Raw genomic sequence first — 20935 nt, 5'->3', positions numbered from 1 at the left:
TTGTCCACTGTTATCAGTTTACACTGTCTTTCACCTTCCTTTCCTGGCTGCCATACCTATAGAAGCCCTTCTTATTATTCTTTGCATCCCTTGTCAAGTTCAGCTCCAGCCACCCCTTGGTCTTCCTGACCTCATCCCTACACAACTGGGCCAACAACCCTACACTCTTCCCAGGATACCTGTCCTGCTTCCACTGCCTGTGCATTTCCTTCTTGCCCTTTAGTTTGACCAGCAGGTCTCAACTCAGCCATGCTGATCTCTTGCCCTCTTTTCCTGATTTCTTACAACCTGGGGATCGAGGGCTCTTGTGCTCTATGGAAAGTGCCCTTAAAGATCTGCCAGCTCTGTTCTGCTCCCTTGTCCCTGAGGGCAGTTTCCCAGGGGGTCCTATTGACTCACTCCTTGAACAGCTGGAAGTTTGCTTTCCTAAAATTCAGGGTCCTGACTTTACTCTTCACCTGCCCCATTTCCCTCAGGACTGCAAACTCCACCAGTGCATGATCACTGCAGCCCAGGCTGCCTCCAATCTTGATGTCTCTGATCAGCTCACCTATGTTGGTGACCAACAGGTCCAGTAATGCATCCGCTCTGGTAGGGTTATTACCCGGCTTAAGAATTTATCCTCAAGGCACTCCTGGATCACCTCCAGCTCAATGTGCTAATTTTCCAGCAGATGTTGGGGTGGTTGATGTCCCCCAGCAGGATGACAGCCTGAAAGCCCACTGCCTCCTCCAGCTGGAGTAAGAAGGCTTCATCAATAGGCTCCCATTGATCTGGTGGCCTGTATTAAACACCAACCAAAGGATCCCTTTGTTGGCTCAGTCCTACCCATAAGTTTTCAAACTGCTTGTGGCTATTCTTCAGAGACAGGTCTCCACAGTGTATCAATTTCTTGATGTAGAGGGCAGCCCCTCTGCCCCTCCTTCCTTGCCTGTCCTTTCTGAACAGCCTGTAGCCATCAACAGCTACACGCCAGTCATGGGATTCGTCCCACCACGTTTCAGTAATGGCAGTGAGGTCATTGCTTTCTAGCAGCACTGTGGCTTCCAACTCCTCTTGTTTGTTGCCCATGCTGCATGCATTGGTGTAGAGGTACTTCATCTGGGCTATCAGCCATGTCACTTTTTTAGAAGAACAAACCTTAATTCCTCTGAGGTATTTCATCGCTGTTCCCCTGTCGGTTTCTATTACCTCATGAGCCCCTGGCTCATCTCCGCAAGACTTTAAGTGTGCTCCAGTGTACCTAGCAAGTCTCAGAGCAACAGGATGAGGGCCCTTGCTAGCACCCTGTCCCTCTAACCTTGGCATGTCATCCCATGGCTTGTCACGGGCTAGCCTGATATTATCCCCTTCCTGCTTCAAGTCTAGTTTAAAGCTCTGTCAATTAGCCCTGTTAGCTCATGAGCAAAGACCCTCTTCCCCCTTTCAGAAAGGTGAATCCCAACCAGTGCCAGCAGGCCTGGTGCCATGTAGACCATGCCACTACCGGAAAACCTAAAATTCTGGTGGTAACACTAGCCACGGAGCCATGTATTAATAGACTGGCTTCATCTGTTTCTTACAGTATCGTTGCCCACACTGGAAGGATAGAGGAAAAAACTACCTGTGCTCCAGATTCCCTTAGCAACCACCCCAAGGCCCTGAAGTCTCTTTTGATTGCCGTTGGACTACGTGTTGAGGCTTCATCACCACCCAAATGGAAGAGCAATAATGGGTAACAGCCCAAGGGCCATACCAGGCTAGAACATTTCCTAGTGATGTCTTTAACCCGGGCCCCAGGGAGGCAGCAGACCTTCTTAAGACAAGGGTCTGTCCAGCATATTGGACCCTCTGTTCCTCTAAGAAGGGAGTCATCTACAACTATAACCTGTCTTTTCTGCCTCATGGAGGTGGTCTTGATATTGGGGGTAGGCCTTTCTGACTCTGGCAACACCTCTGATATAGATGGACCATCATCCACATCATCAACTGACTGACCTTCCACATCCAGAGCCTCACACCTATTGTACAGAGGCACCTGGGAAGGCGAGGTGGGCAAGGAGAGTGTTAGCCTGCCACCCTGAGCGTAGACTTGCCTCCATTCACTCCTTTCCTTTAAGTTACTGCCTTCTGCCTGGTGTGGGGAGGATAAAGGATCCCAATGATCTTGTGTTTTTTTCTGGTGGATGTTCCTGTTTCTGTCTCAGGAAGGGAAGAGCATGGTTCCACCAGTCTATCTCTTTCTCAGACTCCCTGATGCTCCTTAACCTTTCTACTTCTTCTCATAGCTCTGCCACCAGGCTGAGCAGATCATCTACTTGGTCTCACCTCACGCAGCTGTTCTCACTACTGCCATCCCTGACCAATGAAAGGCTCTGGCATGCCGTGCAGCCTGAAACCTGGATGGCTGCATGTTTTCATGGGAGCTCTTTCTGGGTAGCGACATCAGTTCTGGTGAGTGCAGAGGACATAGCTTTCTGCCGGGTGGATGCCATAGCTAAGCTCCTTCTGGGAGGGCGATGACCACCAACTGAACTCACCTTTTGAGCTGGTGGGGTGACAATGCCCTTCCTGCACGCCCTTTGGCGCTGACTGCCGCACCACGCCTGGGTCGCTTGTGCTCCCTAGGCTGCTTTGTGGAGGTGTGGAGGTGGCCGCAGTTCCTCTGGCAACACCCAGGCCTTGTCAGCATCTACCGCATGAGCTGCCGGCTCCTAGCGGGTCGCTCTGCTGCCCTGGTGTTTCCCTGCCTCAGGAAGCCCTGCTGTGTGCCAAGACCTGCCATGGACCAGGCTGGCTCCAGGGCAGCTCACCTCAGCGACTGACTCACCAAACACTGTAATAAGACTTTTTATCAAAACCCACGAACTATTACTTTGCTTATAGAGTCTTTCCCTTTTCAGGTTTGCTGCTCAAGATTTGACATTTAGCAGATATTTGAAAAATCTGAAGCTTTCTGTTTAGATAAGAAGCAATTTCATTGCAAATTAAGAAACACAGAATTCAGATTATTCACCAACAGCTCCCAGTGCTGCACTCCAAGCCTTCCCTAACAAGCTGTAACCTGCTACAGAGAATTATAAATTCACATTCCCAATTATTTTAGAATAAAGATCTACCAAGGAATTGCAGTATAGAAAATCATGTGCTTTATAACCTTTCCACAAAATAAATAAATACTACTGTTTATACCTATAATACAGCACCAGCGCCTATAGTGAAAGCCAAATTTGAAGATTGTTTACTGCTAGTCTAATTTTAAAAATATTAACATAGAACACTTTTTGTTCACACTGGTGAGGTTAGTCTTGATATACTTTCATTTAGGTAATTTATTATTCAATCCCCTCATTCTTAAAATCTCACTATATTAGACTGTCTTGTTCACCAGTGTGAAATCCTTCACAGTTAAATATCTAGACCCATAAAACTGTATTTGTTCTATTTAGGAACACCATCTTTCTCAGTTTTTAAAGGATCTCACAATTATTCAATGCAGGAATCTGATATTCCAATCAAATCCTAAGTGGAACATGGAAATTCTAAATTCATAACAGAAGCTGTACCTAAGAACTCTTAAATGACATAAAGAAGTTTCTATGAAACAGAAATCAGTGACACAGAAACACAATAAAAAACGTTTCTAGGATAACTTTTCCCCAGTGACACTCGCCATTTCGGTATTCTCTAAATGAAATACATCAACCCTCTAATGACAAAAAAAAACCCAAAACCAAACCAGAATTAAAACTTTCTAAATTTTCTAAATTTTTTAAAGCTTGAAAAAGAAATGAATCAAGTTTTAATTCAAACTAAGTATTTTGGTTTGCTTTAATGCTTTGTGCAAATTTTAAAAATCCATTTTTCCATGAGGCACTACAATTTTTCATAGTATAAAGCATCTACACAAAAATCTAAATAAAATCCCAGACCTCTAACAAATGTTACTATTCTCAGTAAAAACATTAATCAAAAAACATTAGGTAACCTGTTGGTAAGCTCCCAAACTTGTCTAAAAGTACACTATGATCATTACTCCTTCTTTGAACTGGTCCCTACAGAATAACTACACAAGTTTAACATCTTCCCACTCAAAGTACTTCACTGACTAGGGGTCAGCAGAGGAAAGTGTCAGTTCAGCTCAGCTGCATAAACCTAAGCATAGTGGAAATTTCCGCAATAAATTTGATAGAGTGGAAGACAGCTTTTAGAGGACCAGCTTAAGACTGGGACAAATTCACTCAAGAACTAAGGGTCACCTACTATCTTAACCACTTTCCACTCCCAGGGCACATTTCTATCAACATTTCTTCCCCAGACTGTTTGATATAAACAAGCAAGAATGCCTGCACTTAGGGTTAAAAAAAATATGCATATATATAAAAACCCCCCAAAAATAAGGAAAAAAATACCCTGCAAAAAATCACTACAACATACTTAGAATATCCACCCCTTAAAATACTGTGGATATCACTCACATTGTTTCATAACTACTTGAAAGGCTCTTTGATGGCATGATGAGACACCTGACAAAAGATCTACACCAAAATAAAATGTAATACGAGCACTCTGTCTAGTATAATACTAAATCATCTCACTGATTTGAAAGGAAAGGATCTTTGAAACATCTTTGAACTATCTGGAACATAATGGTTACCACATTTACACAAAACTTAATTCCAGCCCACTAAAATTTTAAAGCAACGCTTACCTCCTATACCATATAGGTACAGCATCATGTGACAGCATAAACACAAAATGCAGAACAAAAGAAGTAGGTGGTTTCTTTCAAGGATTTTCAGTTGACAGCCATCAACATAGAGGCAACTTTGAGTAATAAAATCTTCAGGCATCAATAACTGTGTTTTATATACCTAGCTTATGTTAAACAGGTGATCACACACAGTAGGTAAAGAAAGATGTTCTTGAGAGGAATAAAAAAAATGGGTCTTTAGGTGTGATAAGTACACAGTGCTCCATAAGTTTGAATTTTGAACAGCTGGACAAATATAGCAAGCCAAGAAGGTGCTCATCTATGACATCCCCATTTTACCAATTTTATTACTATTTTCACAGTAACAGTGGAAAATCCAGTTTACTGCACATACATAGACTTTATCTATGAACATGTAAGTACATCTAGTTCCATTATCAAAACTAAGTAATATTTAAAGCTTTAAAATGTTGTGATGCTGATTTAGGAATTCAAACATTTTTGGCATAGCCATTTTATGCTGATTTTGCTGCACTGCAGGAAAAAAAATTTGGAAATGAAAACATTCAAAAATTATGTAGCTGGACACCCAAATGAACTACATGGACAGTAATCATTCCTCTCAGTAGCTTTAGGTTATGCATCTTCTTCCTTTTGCTTAGATATAAAGTTCACTTGCACTTTAAAGTTTTCTCTGTTTTCTTTCAAACAATAATGATTATGGTAAAAAATATTTAGCCATTAGCTGCTTTGCTTTTAGAGAGCTCTACAGTTCAAGATTCTGTAATGAGAGATAGCTCAATCCCTGCTTTCTTATCTTCATTTTAAAAAAAAGAAGAAAATCAGTTTGCAATATCAAACCTCCTTTCATACAGATGAGATATCTTGAAGGTTCACCAAGTCTCATCCATAATCCCACTGACTGCTCACTAACCATTTCATCATGCTCAACTTGACAAGAATCTTGATCTTAATTTTCCTCTTTTAAAGTAATCTGTTAACAAGGGATAAATATCGAATATAGCTCCCCTATTTCCATGTTGCTTACCTGCTTTCATTTTGTTCCACTTATTTTGAAAATCTTTATGAAACAGGGCTCAGTCACATATATTTCGCAATACTTGAACAAGTGCTTGTAATTTACTAGGAGCTGTCCAGGACAGCACAAATCTCAGGATTATACAAATGTTTGGTCAGCAAGTACTCTTCTGACACCTGCTTGCACGCTAGTCACAATTACACAACTGCATAAACAAGGAAGGAAAGTCTTGAAAATTAATAGCTGCAAATATCACCCAGTGAACAATCATTTGCAGTGTTTATTGCTGCTTTAAAGTAACACATCAGGGACCCTTTCAAACTTCCTATATTCTTTGGTGTTGTCACCCAAACTGGCTGAAAGATAGCCCCCAAAAAACTAAACCACAATAATTGAAAAAAAAAACCAAAAAAACCAAGTGGTAAGTTTGTGTCCTTCAGTTACAGTAAAGCAATACAGTAACGCATTAGTAAAAAACCTGCTGGCTGTCTTCTCTCTTTTGCTGTTTAATTCTTGTCTCTTCTCTTAACCTCGGAAACAATCATTTAAGTAAAACAAGCATCCATTTATAAATAGATGTCACATATATCACACAAAGTCACACATATTTTCTCTAATAAAAAAAAAATCCCCACCAGTATATTCTAGAGATTTTATATATACATATGTTTTAATAAAACCTCCTGCTGAAGAGCAGGAATCCAAAAGATATATAACGTGAATGGAATAATTCTGTGCTGCATATTTATGTTAAAATTATGAAAACAATTGAGCTCTTAAATAGCTTTTTGTGCATTTTTCCAGTCAACAGCAAATCGGTGAAAGTGATAGCAAGTGACCAAAGCCCTCCTGCCTTTTACAAATGGAGAATCTAATTTCTCTGAGATGAAGAAAAAGAGCTATGAATACGGAAGTCAGAAGTTTGTAGTACATTTGAGTTTACAATAATAGGTTATGCCATAATGAAAGGATTTAAAACAGAACAGAAGGTTAGGACACCTCAAATCACTAAGCTGATCAGACAGGGAAAAAAAATTAAAATCTTGAAATTAAATGGCAGAAGCACAGAAATTAGACAATAGTCACCATAAACAGTCTGGAGCAAAAAATCTGTATTCTCACTGCTGAAAAACAAGAAGCTATTACGTCAAAAAATGTCCCTGAATCATTCAGATATTCAATCTGTGTGCAAAAAGAAGCAATGAGTCAAAATCTTCTAGCTTCATATATTCTGCTAAGACTCCAAAAGAAATATAAAGAATAATGTAAATATATATAAAATAGTTACTTCCACTTCTGTGTGAATTGCACAAATGCTTGTATCAAAGGAATTTGATTTTCTTAAGCTTCCCTTATTCTAAAAGCCAATATTAACTGCTTATGTATAGGAATATGTGTGTGCATGTACATGTATATGCATGTAAAAGCAATGCAACTAAGTATGTGTGAGTTTACATGTGGGAAAATGAACATTCAAAGTAAAACTAAGGTATACCAGATCTTTTCTGTGACACATTAAGTAAACTTTTAGCTCCTACAAGCATAACTTTCCCATTAACTTAACAAGGCACATCCAGCAGAGTTGCAAATTTTCAATTCCTATTTAAAAGCTATCTGATTTCTATTTGCTATAATGAGATAATTCTACCACGACTAGTTAAAGAAGTAGATGGAATTATTGCAAACAGAAAATTCGTAAGGGGAAAAGAGACTTCCATAATAGTTATCTCGAAGACTACCTTCACAGTGATCATGCTATTTTTCAGATAGCTGGGGTATCTTAAAACTATGATGCTGATCTGGAAAATGTACATTATAGACAGCTCTGACTAGGATAAGTCTACATTGCAAGTTGTGTTATAGCAGCAAAATTAATTAGCCAGCAAACAGGTTTCAGTTATAAAAAGAATAGACCTCTCACAAGGATAGAAATACTCTTCCATGACAGTCTAAAAGCAAAAGGCTCCCAACCAAAGGACATCTGCAATATAAGTCCAGTCTTATTACTCAAAAGAGATCTGGAAGTTCTCCAAAATCACATAAGTTCTGCCTAGCTGCAGGACTCTAGTTTTTCTGTTTTTGAGGAACTGATATTTAATATTGCAGAAGAAAACCAACAAGCTATAGACCAGATGGTTAGCTGAGTATCATACAGAACGAGGAAATATGAATAATTCTTCTATTTGTTCCACTCCCTCCAGCCATCATTTCTATGGCTAACATGTTGCCTTAACATTAAAAGATAAGGTAGACAGCTATAATTCTATTAAAGGGATGACAAACATGAGACACCAGGCAAAAGACTAAAGGTTCATGTGTATTAATGCTTCCGCAGGATACAAAGGTCTTTAAAACAAAGATTCTATTTGCAATGGCTTCTTTTATTTACAGCCCTGTTGAGTTATACTTGCACAAGAACGTATCTCCTACTATCACTCTGATGCCCAAAAAGCAGAGGTATGTATAGTTTTTCAAATCCAGTTTAGGATATTTTCCACAACCTCTACTTCATATACCCTTATATCTGCCAGTTTCACAAAGTTAAATTTTATGCAATAAGAAGTTAACACATTCATTACTCATTTTATGAACTTTACACCAATTTATGTGTGATTTTGTTATGGCACCTTTGGACACTCCACCTTCTCTGCTGAAAAAACAGACGGTAACACTGGCTGTCCACTAAGAGAAATTTCTGTCATACAGTGTCACTCTGTAACATATAGTACTGGAGAAATCGGAAGATGATGGAGGCTGCAGTGCCATCATTATGATGTTGACATCGCTTTATGACTCATATTTGTCAGACTTGGACAGTGTAGTCTCTCAGCTTGCCAAGTGCCCTGCTGTGATAAGGTGCAAGGAATAAGTAAGCTGCTTAAGTTCAGAGCTGACAAGACAGATGTAATGCTTGCTGGTAATGAAAACAACGTACAGCCATTCCTGAAGACCACACAGTTAAAAATACTGGATATGCCTAGCAAATAATCTCACCCCACTATGTACATAGCAGAAAATATGCCACTCCTCCAGAGAAAAAATGTTGTTCTCCGTCGTTTGGGGTAATTTAAGACACTCATCTATAGTGCAGGCTGTGGCTATCTAAGAGACCATACTTTCTTCTGATAAAAATGGGATGCAAAACAAAACAGCAGGATTAAATAAATGACTGTTAAAAGAGCAACACTGTAAACAAAGGGACGACAAATCACTAGTCTCTAACAGAATGTGCCATTTTTCTCGTAATAAAACTTATCTGAAACAGATACCTCATCCTTTTTCTTGGAAACTGCATATATAGAAAACTCACAGAGAGCTACTTCAACTCATGGAAAAAGGTAATCCCTGGCAGCAGTTCAGCAATCATTCCTTGCTCTTTAGAATGCACATTACCTTGAGTTACATCAAATCCCCAGAATATGCTGCTCAACTCAACTTACTGCTTTCTTCAGCAACTCCTTACAACTATTATTTCAAATAGCAGTCAGCTTCCTGAAGGAAAACTAATATCTGTTCATATAGACACGTTCTCAAGCTTATAACCTGAACTGGACTTTTTTCACTTCAGGGAACAGCTCTGACAATAATGTTCCAAGAATCACCACAGCAATGCCTTGTGGCACAAAACTTTAAACGAGAAAATGACAGAAAAAAGTGACTTAAATAGTAAAAATTGAAATTTAACCTCTGAATGCTAAACATTCTTACTGAACTGAGTTTCCAACTATTTCCAATTATGTCCAAATAATGAATTTAGCAATTACTCATCACTCTATCCTTAAACCACACCAAATCCATAAAACAGCATGTAGCACAAGTAACAAGCAGGAGGAGCTGGAAGCAACTGCACAGCTGGAAAGCTATGATCTAATTGCTCTCACTGAAACTTGGTGGGACAACTCACACGACTGGAGCGCTGTAATCGATAGCCATAAACTGCTCAGAAGGGGCAGGCAAGGAAGGAGGGGTGGAGGGGTTGCCCTCTATGTAAAAAAGCAGATTGACTGCACAGAGCTGTCTTTGAAAAACAGCAATGAATAGGTTGAGAGCTTATGGGTACAAACCAGGGGCCAAGCCAACAAAGGAAACCTCATGGTTGGTGCTTACTACCCACCACCCAATCAAGGGGAGCCTGTTGACAAGGTGTTCTTACTTCAACTGTGGGAAGCATCACCCTTGCAGGCTCTGATCCAGCTGTGGGTCTTCAGTCACCCTGACATCTGCTGGAAAAGCAGCACAGCAAGCTGTAAACAGTCCAGGAGAGTCTTGGAGACCATTGAGAATAATTTCTTAATCCAGGTGACAGACAGCCTAACCAGAGGAGAAGCTAATTACCAGACCTGTTGCTTACCAACACAGAACTAATTACAGAGGTCAAGATCCATGGCAGACAGGGCTGCAGTGATTATGCCCTGGTGAAATTCACAATCTTGAGGGATATGGGCCAGGCGAAGAGTAAAGTCAAGACCTTGAATTTTAGGAGAGCAAACTTTTAGGGATTGTTTAGGGAATTATAGGAAGGCACCACTGGGAAACTGCCCTGGGGATAAAGGAGCAGAACAGAGCTGGCAGCTCCTTAATGACATTTTTCTTCAAGCAGAAGAGCTCTCGAATCCCATGTGTGAGTGTCGTGGTTTAACCCCAGCCAGCAACTAAGCACCACGCAGCCGCTCACTCGCTCCCCCACCACCCAGTGGGATGGGGGAGAAAATCAGGAAAAGAAGTAAAACTCCTGGGTTGAGATAAGAACAGTTTAATAGAACAGAAAAGAAGAAACTAATAATGATAATGATAACACTAATAAAATGACAGCAATAGTAATAAAAGGATTGAAATGTACAAATGATGCGCAGGGCAATTGCTCACCACCTGCTGACTGACACCCAGCCAGTCCCCAAGCGGCGAAATCCCTGCCCCCCCCCTTCCCAGTTCCTAAACTAGATGGGACGTCCCATGGTATGGAATACACCGTTGGCCAGTTTGGGTCAGGTGCCCTGGCTGGGCATGAGAAGCTGAAAAATCCTTGACTATAGTCTAAACACTACTGAGCAACAACTGAAAACATCAGTGTTATCAACATTCTTCACATACTGAACACAAAACATAGCACTGCACCAGCTACTAGGAAGACAGTTAACTCTATCCCAGCTGAAACCAGGACAGTGAGCAGTCAGGCAAGGAGCACACCAGCATTTCTGAGTAAGGACCTCCTGGTCAAAGTAAAGCAGAAGAAGGAAATGTGCAGGCAGTGGAACCAGAGACATGTATCCTGGGAAGAATACAGGGGTGCTGCCCAGTTGTGTAGAGATGGGATCAGGAAAGCTAAGGCACAGTTGGAGCTCAATTTGGCAAGGGATCCAAAGAATAATAAGAATGGCTTCTACAGGTATGTTGGTCACAAAAGGAAGATTAAAGAAAGTGTACCCCTCGATAACTGAGACAGAATTAGTGACGACCAACATGGAGATGGCTGAGGTACTCAACAATTTGTTTTGCCTCAGCTTTCGCTGGTAATCACTCTTCCCACATCTCTCAAGTCCCTGAACTTTAAGGCAGGAACTGGGGGAATGAAGTCCCTCCCACTGTAAGAGAAGACCAGTTTTGAGACCATCTCAGGAACCTGAACATACACAAGACCATGGGACCCAATGAGGTGCATCCCAGGGTCCTGAGGGAATTGGCTGATGTAGTTGCTAAGCCACTGTCCATCACATCTGAAAAGTCATGGCAGTGAGGGAAAGCCCCCAGTAATGGAAGGAAAGGGAATATCGCACCCTTGTTTAAAAAGGGTAAAAAGGAAAACCCTGGGAATTACTGACCAGTCAGCCTCATGTCAGTGCCCAGTGAGATCACAGAACAGAGACTCCTGGAAGTTATGCTGAAACATACAGAAGACAGGGAGGTGACTGGAGATAGCCAATGTGGCTTTGCCAAGGGAAAATCATGCCTGAGTGGACTGACTGCACCAGTGGAGAAGGGAAGAACTACGTATGTCATCTACCTGGACTTCTGTAAGGCCTTTGATACGGTCCCCCACAATCTTCTTGCTGCTAAATTGGAAGACAGAGGTTTGATGAATGGACTATTAGATGGATAAGTAATTGGCTGGATGCCACATCCAAAGAGTTATAGTCAATGGCTCAATGTCCAAGTGGAAACCAGTAATGAATGGTGTCCCTCCAGGGTCCATACTGGGACAGTACTATTTAATATCTTCTTCCATGACAGAGATAGTGGGATTGAGTGGAGCCACAACAAGTTTGCAGATGACACCAAGCTGAGTGGTGGCAGGGGGGTTGGACTAGATGATCTTTAAAGGTCCCTTCCAACCCAAACCATAATAAGATTCTAGAAGACATAGAACAGTGGGGACTTTAAAGGAATAAAGGTATCATGGAGCACCCAATGGTGTTGGTGAGGAGTGTCTGGTTTTTTAAAATGTATATAGTCTGTATATAGTCAATAGCACAGCAAAATTTATTCAAAACTGGCTAACGCATAGAATTAAACTGGAGCACTACTGCAATTATTACCAGTTTGATTTATGACACCATAAAGATGTATTGTTCAATCTTCTACAAATGTACCCACTGATGTTGGTGAGGAGTAAAAAACTAAGCTTTGATCTGAAATACAATCACAAGCTCTTTCGGATAGAAAGTATTATTGTACCCAAATACTCAAATCAAAACTCAGTATTTAATTTAGCTCTTCAATGACCTTCACCTCTGGACATCTACCTGTTTAACTTACGAGTTACCTTTCTCATACGCTTGTTGCATTACTGTCCATTTGTGTGTGGACAATAAAAAAACCCACAAACATGATCTCACCTATACACAAACACACATTGTATAGACAGAAACGAACTTCAAAACATAGACCTGACTCTATCAGACCTACACATCTTATTATGGACTATTAATCCTTCAGATGTTTAAAAATTTCAAAGGATTTTTATGGGAAAAATCTGGTTTTTTACACATAAAGTACTCTCTGCAATCAAAAAGAAATTCAGAGGACTAGTTAGCATTTTAAACACCCTGCTTTCATTCTTACAGACATGTCCATCTCTTCAGACATTATTTACAGTCACGCATATCTAACATTTTCCGTATTTTTCATAAGACTTGATAGTATGGTACCACTGCAAGATACAAATTTGACAGTTTGCAATAGGATCTGCTTATTGTAGCAAATTATTCTGACAGTAAGTACCATACAGACAGCAGTGTACATTCTTCTAACATACTTACTAAAAATCTTATAAATGCTGTGACTAAAGCATGTACACTAAATTGTATTTTGTACATGATTGCAATAAGTCACTACATTTTTAATGAATTATATATTGCAATAATCAACTACTGCATCATTTTTAGTTAACATTTTTTTAAATCAAAAAGTGTGCTATTGAAAGCTATTTTATTAATAGTTCTAAAACAATTTGGAAATATTTTAAAACCTCTTTTCTGTCTATTTTGCTCCCATTGCCTGTGAATGTGTGCAATGAGTTAATGAGTGAATTTATGTATGGTATAATGATTCTCCTCAACTGTCCTCCCAGCAATATTTTTGGAAACTTTGAAAAGTAATCAATACCTCTTTGTATTACTAGAAATGCATAGCAACACTGGTATACACCAGTGCAAGTGTTTCTTTAGTCTTTCACAAACACAGCTGCAATAGTTCCACTACCTGACTGTAGTTAAACAAATGAATTTCATTACAAATTAGAACACAGAAGATGAGCAGTGTCCTCGAATGTCTTTAATCCTTTTTTAGATTTCATACATCATTAAAATAGAATGACAGGCAGGAGAATATTTGCTCATTCTTCTAAAAGCTCATACACATTTTTGCTTTGACTCCATTCTTCAGTGGTATACCACAGAGAAACCTCTGTATTTTCAGAATTGATGTACCTTTCAAAACTATAATCTCTGGCTTTCAAGCTCACTATTATTTGCCTTCAGGTGCAAATTTTAAAGTGTATAGGCTTCTAAAAAGAACTTTATGGCTTCAGCCAGATTCTGAAAGGCTTGTAGATCAGTCATCGTCACAGTGTAAATTTCTTTTCAAAATAATGTTCCTCACTCAGAGTACACTTGCGCTTATACTCGGTTCACTTGTCAAATACAAATTTGAGGTCATCAAAAGCTTCAGGGCAACTTCAGCTATTCCAAAACTCATTTTCTACCTCTATTTTGTTGGAGAAATAGGATTTCAAATGTAAAAATAATAGGAAACTCTACAGATAAAGAAACAAAGGCATCTTACATGCATGTTTTAGTACAGCATTGCAGTGACTGCCTGAAAGGACAAAGTCAAACCAATACCCAAGCATTTTAAAACACTGAAGATATTACAAGCAGATAACATATTTTGCTATTGAGTTGATATGTATTCTATTCAAAACATGATTTTAGAGTTGACATCTTAAATATATAGGTTTAGAAACAGATGCTACCGATTCTATCTAAATGTTTCTTTTACAACAGATGAAACATTTAAACACTCTCATTTACAATGTCTACTGTTCATTATAAATCATACGTCTGACAAGGGTAAATGACAGTAGGCTCAATATTCCTATTGGCTTGGATTCCTTGGCCTTATAATAGTAAGTGCTTTTATTCAATTCTGTTTTTAAGTCCTATGTTTTATTAAAATAGAGTGACAGACAAGAGAGCACTTATTCTTTCTTTTGAAGGCTGAGTTTATGTTTGTGAGGTCAGTCTGATTTTTTCATCTCCAGAGACTTTTTCATGCAGCTATAGTTCATATTTATAATTAGAGCTGAGTAATTAACACTCTTTTGAAAGCAGAGACTCTCTAGGTACTTGGGGAAAAGCTTTTCCCTTCCCAGAGTAAAATCGAGTTTATCGCTGACTTTAACACACACAGGAATCCACAGTCTGTTTTCTATGACCCAAAGCCTCATACATGTAAACAGTCAAGGAAAACAGGTTTCAAAAGCAGGCATTTACACCCAGGCTTCTCTTGGAGACTTAAGGACAAATGGTACAAAGCAAAAATAAAATAAATAAAGTTAACTCAGCTAGAAACCTAAGCTTTATCTGCTTTGGGTAAACTGTTAGATGCTGTTAAACTGTGTTGGGATGGAAGCTGACACCACACTCATTCCTGGCATAAACTCCCCTCCAAAATACAACTTGTTCCAAATTTTCACCAGCTGAAACTCTGCATATACGTTTAGACAAATTTCATGTGGTCCCCCTCCATACCATCACTTCTCACCAACTTCACCTCCCTTATATCTGCTCCTAACATTTTCACTATGATTAAACAGTATTGAAGTTGGCATTTGTATATTACCTGTCTTTTCACGCTTGCTCATGTATCTGCTGTTAAACTTGGAGACCACTGCAACAGAGACCATCTGAACTAAGTGTTTACAAAGCAGCTAGCATATTGTATTTTATGTAAAATATTTTTTTTAAATGTGTGATATGGTAAGGTATATTCCTCCACCCATTTCATTTTAGAATGTGTGCATTAACATCTGAATTCAACATTTTTGTTTCCTAGCTTCATAATCACAAATTGTCATTCCACATGGCTACTGGAACTCAAAGTGTCTGACAGATGTGACCATCCAGACTGAATCTAAAATAAAGGAAGAAAGCCTGACTCTCTGACAAAAAAGACCAGGACAATCTCATTTTCCCATTCACATGTTTCAAAAAAAGAGAAAAAGTATAGTCACAGAGAGGTAAAGTGGAGAAACTACAGGTTATAGCATCTTTGTGGGATATTCTCTAAACTGAGGCTGCCTGGGAGACCTTTTGCTTTCACATGAAAAGTCAACTACAGTCCATCAATATCATGGGTGTACACCCCTAAAATATAAGTGATGATACAACCTGTTTTATTTCAACACAGAATGTATCACATTCCCCTATGAAAGACATAGCACCAAAATCTTCTATTAGTATTGATTTAGACTGTTTCATTCACTAGCATTAAGGAATAATTTTCAAGAGAATTAATTTTTAATGAACATTTCACTATCATCTAAATTTTCAGCAACAGTGGAACATGGCACATAACCCATTGAAAAAAGCTAGGGAAATATGAAAACATTTTGGCATTCTATAAAAACCCACTAACTTAAAACATGAAACGGCTGCATAAAACAATTTTAAAGTTACGAGGACTGTAAGCATAAAACAAATACTGATTTTTAGTCTGGAAGAAATAAGTATATACTGAATATTTAATAATGGAAAGATTGACAGGAAACACACTGATTTCAACCCAAAATGTCTAGTGAACTAAAACTATTTAACAGCAATCAGTATACATACTAACTAAGCGATAAAAACCAGCCTACCAATATGTTCATGTTTGCAGTTATTTGTCAAAAATAAAACACTGACTTTTTATCTCCTTTGATATTCCTTTGGAGATGCTACATTAAAGAAAATGTCAGCTCAGCCTCTACAGATCTCTGAAGACAGTAGATGTTCTGCTCATTTGGGTTTCTTACTATTTCAGAGAGAGAGATGAGAAGGGGGGGAAGGAGGGAAGAAGGAGGGGAGAGAGGAAGGGGGAGGACAGGGGTAGAAAGAGAAATGTTTAAAACACTAGAACTATTTGCTCCTACATTGTAAGATCTAGTTCTGGTATGTCTGCACACCAGAATGTAATCTATCCTTTTCTATTTGGTTTCCAATGTTTTCTGCTTATTTAAAAATATTAAACAAAACACATCCCAAATTTTGTAAAGGAGAGATGGCATAGTAAGAGAGCCCATTAGCTATCCTATGCTTTAACATAAAGAGCATTAAAAAGAGAGGCCCAAAAATGTATTTTTAAAACATTTTTTTGGTTGTGAAGGCTCAATATCAACAAACAATGTACAAAACTTCCTTTTACTTATACAATGAACAGTCTCTGGCTTTGAATGATGGAGATGAACAAAGATATCATTAACCTAACAAACAGGATAGCTATGAAGCAGGAATTGGCTGCTGAAGAGCAGTATTGGTGATCCCTACAATTTCAAAGGGGAAAACTGGCCCAAAGCTAACGTCAAAGTGTGAATCACTCAGTATGCTTTTACAGAAATTAACAGCAAGACAGATGGTATCAGCTGTGTACTCCAAAGTATAGAGTATATGATAATGGAGAGGGATGAAAGATAAAATTGAGGCCATGTGGGCAGAAGAAGGGATGGGAATTCCTAGAGAAAGAAGCAGAATTAATTTAGATATAATTCCTGGGGTTCCCCCAAGGCAAAGGACCCAATGACAGTGGGTATGAGAGCATAACTGTTATTCTGTAGCATCAACAGTCAGGAAGTGAAGACAAACATAAGGATCATATTTGATTTGAGAATGACATGGCATATATGCACAAGGTTATCGACACCAACCTCTTTAGAGAAGTAGGAACCCCATGTTTCAGGAAATAAGAGAACTAATGTACCAAAAGTATCTAATACACAGGGCTTTAAAGAAAATATAAAGTGTCTATGCAATTCCATCTAATAACTACTTTTTAAAAATGTTTTTTTAAAAAATACAAAATACTACAATGTTATTCAGGAGACTTAGTTTACGTAGGGTATTCACTGTGAAACAGAGCAGAGTAAAATCATCAGATACAGCAACTTATTTGCGACAAAAGCCAAAATTTAAAAGCAGACAGATTGCTGGTGGTTTTAGAGTAGATTTTTTCTCTGCTCCTTTATCCAAGGAGGAGCATTTTATTGGTCTATTGACATTTAATCATTATAGAGCCTTTTGAAATGGTCAAACTGCCTACTTCCCTTAAATTTGTACAAGTCTAGCTATTTCATTATAAATTCAATGTTAGAAACTAAGTCTTGGAAAAGTAAGGTTTAATGAGCCAAACCAGGATTATAGTGCTTCCTTCCCTCACAGTAAGGGTGCCTACTACCTGCAGCAATGGCTGTTATAAAGTACCCTGTCTCTCATTTTTATTGTATTCAGCTGAGTTCCTTCATCACAACATTCATTCCACTCAAACATACAAACTCTTTTACTTTAAAAAACAGCATTAAGGAAAGCAAGTACTGTATTTCTAAACATTCAGGGATTCACAGGAGACCAAAAGGGTATATATTGCTTAATACAATTTGTAGTGCTTTAGTGTAATTTTATATTGAAGGAGGCTTCAAGAACTGAAAAAGCACTAAGGACTATAAGCAAGCTTCTACCAACTGAAGGAAAGAATTTAAGAAAAAGCTCTGTGTTATAAATAACTGGTTAATATAACTGCTTCACACTCAGCAGAAATTACCTAGGAATTGTAAATCATGGAACTTCATAAATTTTTGCTCCATACTTTCATAACTAATAATCTACAAGTAATTCAAGTCTTCTCCAAAAGGCTCCTGTTACTCTTATACAGTTCAAGTCATGGACAGCCCACAGAATTAATTTCAACATCTGGTAAACTAAACACTTCTGCATTTTCAAGCCCTGAATTAACAATTTCCAATCAGACACAAATCTGTGCCTGTTTAAGATCTTCAAAAAATAAGAATGAACATATTAAATTAATTCTCAGTGCTTCTACTGGTTTTATTTTCAGATTAGGAAGAACATTTTTATAATGAATTATACATATTCTTTAGAAATGTGTTTTATATTATTTTTAAAAGGACATGTGAAAACCAAAATTTTGAACAAAAATTTAGAAGGGATTACCATTTGAAGTACAGGCTATCAACTTAAACCACTCAGAATTGCATATGCACATTTAGAAATACAGCTAGAAAACACAAGTAATGAATGAAATGAAATGAAAATGTAATGAAAAGATTAGTAGTTCAAATTGAGCAAGTACAAGATCAGCTAGACCAAGAACCACTTTGGAAATAGTGTGGGGCAGATCCAGAAAGCTGATAGTTTTCCTAAGATTTTGAATGAGCCACTAACCACTTTCTTTCTGTCAGGTGACATCACAGTGACGCACATGCTGACAAATTAAGTAATTCTCATGTAATATAGCAAGGAAAATACTCTTATATTGCACTTATGCATATCTTCTGCTTGTGTACATCAACTTTCTTGAATGACGTTTTTACTCTAGATGTAACACAGGGTGCAACTGTTAGTAGCTGATGCACTTGTATTTTTGTTTTCCACCAGTTTCTGAAATCCTCAGGAAACAGGGTTTTTTTCATCCAATATAATGTGTGATTTGTTTTGTGCATATTTTTCAATGCCCAGATGGTAGACATACACGTAACAAACAGATTATACATCCTTTTACCTTCATAAATAGTTCCTTGAGGCAAAAATACATAATAAAAAGACCTCACAAATATGTACTGTGTGATATTCCCAGTCTATTTGGGTTTCAACATTTTCATCACCAATACAGTTCCAAAACTGAAACTTTCACAAGTTGACACTGGTCAAGTTTGTTATTCTTCTTTTGGGGGAGGGCAGGTTTGAACTTATTTTAATAAAATACCAAAGGCTGTTAACAGTGTTAATGAATGGCCATTATATGTCAAAAAGCCCATCTTGATAAAACGCTGGTTATTTATTCCTTACCTTAAACACAGTTTATTGCTCTGTACCTGCCAATAATCATCACAATTCAGATTTTCAATACATTTCAAATATTGGAACACCTTAATAGCAAAGAATAAATGAAGCATATATGAATATACTACTCACCAATTTTAATCTTTGCAAAGGTATTCTGCTAGTGTCTATCGGTGTACGTTCTGTGACATTACCAAATCTGACTTCTGGGATGGCAATTGCACATATTACATGTGCCCACCTGTGAAAAGTGGCAAGTCAAGAATACTACCAAAAAAACCCATAGAAATACAAGTGTTTAAGATGTTTCATTACTTGCTGTGTGTTTGTTTTTTTTTAAAGTCAACCATCTCTAAATACTTCCTTATTAGGATTTCCTAAACTTCTTTGAAACGTATTTAACAAACCTTAGAACACTACCACTTTGTGTAAATATAATTTCAGACTGGGGTTTTATTGCGACATTTTTTTAAGCATCTTTCACATTCAATTTATTAAGTGCAAAGGTTTTGTAGTTGTGCTATCCAGGTCCATATGTGAAGACCACACTATTTGATTCTTGTGCAATTTATCACCTACAGCATTTTGGATTAACATTACTCAGACCTGAGTAACTATTCTTAGGCAACACACATGATCACCATCAGTCATACATCTATCAAAGCGTAAAACTAAGTATAGTATCAAGACCTTCTGGTTACGGACATAAAGGCATAGAAGCAGCAAACTGATCAGGCTATCACTGCAATGCCCAACATGAACAGGATCCCCTTTAGCAGTGAAAGCACGTGTCAAGTGCCTAGGACCAGTGCTACATGTAAGACTTCAGTGCAACTTCAGGAAGCTTGTCAGATGATGCTATATGCTTCCTATGCTCATCAGAAAGCACTGCTATATCCTCCAAATGCAGGTTCAATACATAAATCTCAAAATAAGAAGGCTAAATGAAACTAAGAAAAGTCTGAAATTAGTATTGAAAGTGCATATTATATGAAGTAGAAGAGAAGCTAATGACATTTTTATTAACCAAGAGTAGCCTTCTGAGGCTACTTCTAAAAACTTTTTTGGAGTAGACAACTCATACATCTGAAGAAAGGGAAACATTTCCATTCCTTGCCTCATATTTGCCTTATTCCCTGTCATTCACTGTACATCTTCCCCCATTACCACATTTGCTCTTTTTTGTAAGCCCTGAATGCTTGCCTCACTTCACTTTCTGTTCATCTCCCGAGACACACATCATATGAGCATCTTAGCAGATTAACACGAACGCAGGCTGGAGCTAAAAGAGATAGTGGGTGATGCAGCAGAACAGAAATAATTTCTCTTTCCTGCACTAGAAAATATTGGTGCTATTTCAATAACTCTTCTTTGACAAAAATATCTGGAAAAGTATAATATGACACACAGGGACTAAACAAACTGCTGTCATGTGACATTCAAGTTGCATTGGCCAAAGTGTGGAATAAGAGCTGTATGTAAAGATGACATATCAATTAGCAAGTTATACATTTCAGCCCAAATAAAAGCAAATAAACCTTGTAGATCTATCATTTTGTTACGGTGACAGTTTTGTTTATGTTCTAACTTACAGGAAGAAGTCTTGCTTTGAGACTTTTTAACTTTTAATAATACACTTTTTCTTTTCATTGC

General features: G+C 38.3%; 1 protein-coding gene across 6 annotated transcripts in view; it reads right to left on the bottom strand.

Annotated features, from left to right (window-relative positions):
* KDM4C (lysine demethylase 4C) overlaps positions 1–20935 on the bottom strand; it is a 279086-nt gene that overhangs the window by 67205 nt on the left and 190946 nt on the right. For 4 of the 6 annotated variants that reach the window (XM_075021802.1, XM_075021806.1, XM_075021804.1 and 1 more), the window contains one exon: positions 19415–19523. The exons of the other annotated variants lie outside the window; for them this stretch is intronic. In XM_075021802.1, the coding sequence (XP_074877903.1) occupies positions 19415–19523 (109 nt within the window). The remainder of the gene's footprint in view (positions 1–19414; positions 19524–20935) is intronic. 6 annotated transcript variants of the gene reach the window in all.

This window comes from Buteo buteo, chromosome Z (assembly GCF_964188355.1).
Source record: "Buteo buteo chromosome Z, bButBut1.hap1.1, whole genome shotgun sequence".
Taxonomy (NCBI): domain Eukaryota; kingdom Metazoa; phylum Chordata; class Aves; order Accipitriformes; family Accipitridae; genus Buteo; species Buteo buteo.
This window is presented reverse-complemented; position numbering and strand designations above follow the sequence as displayed.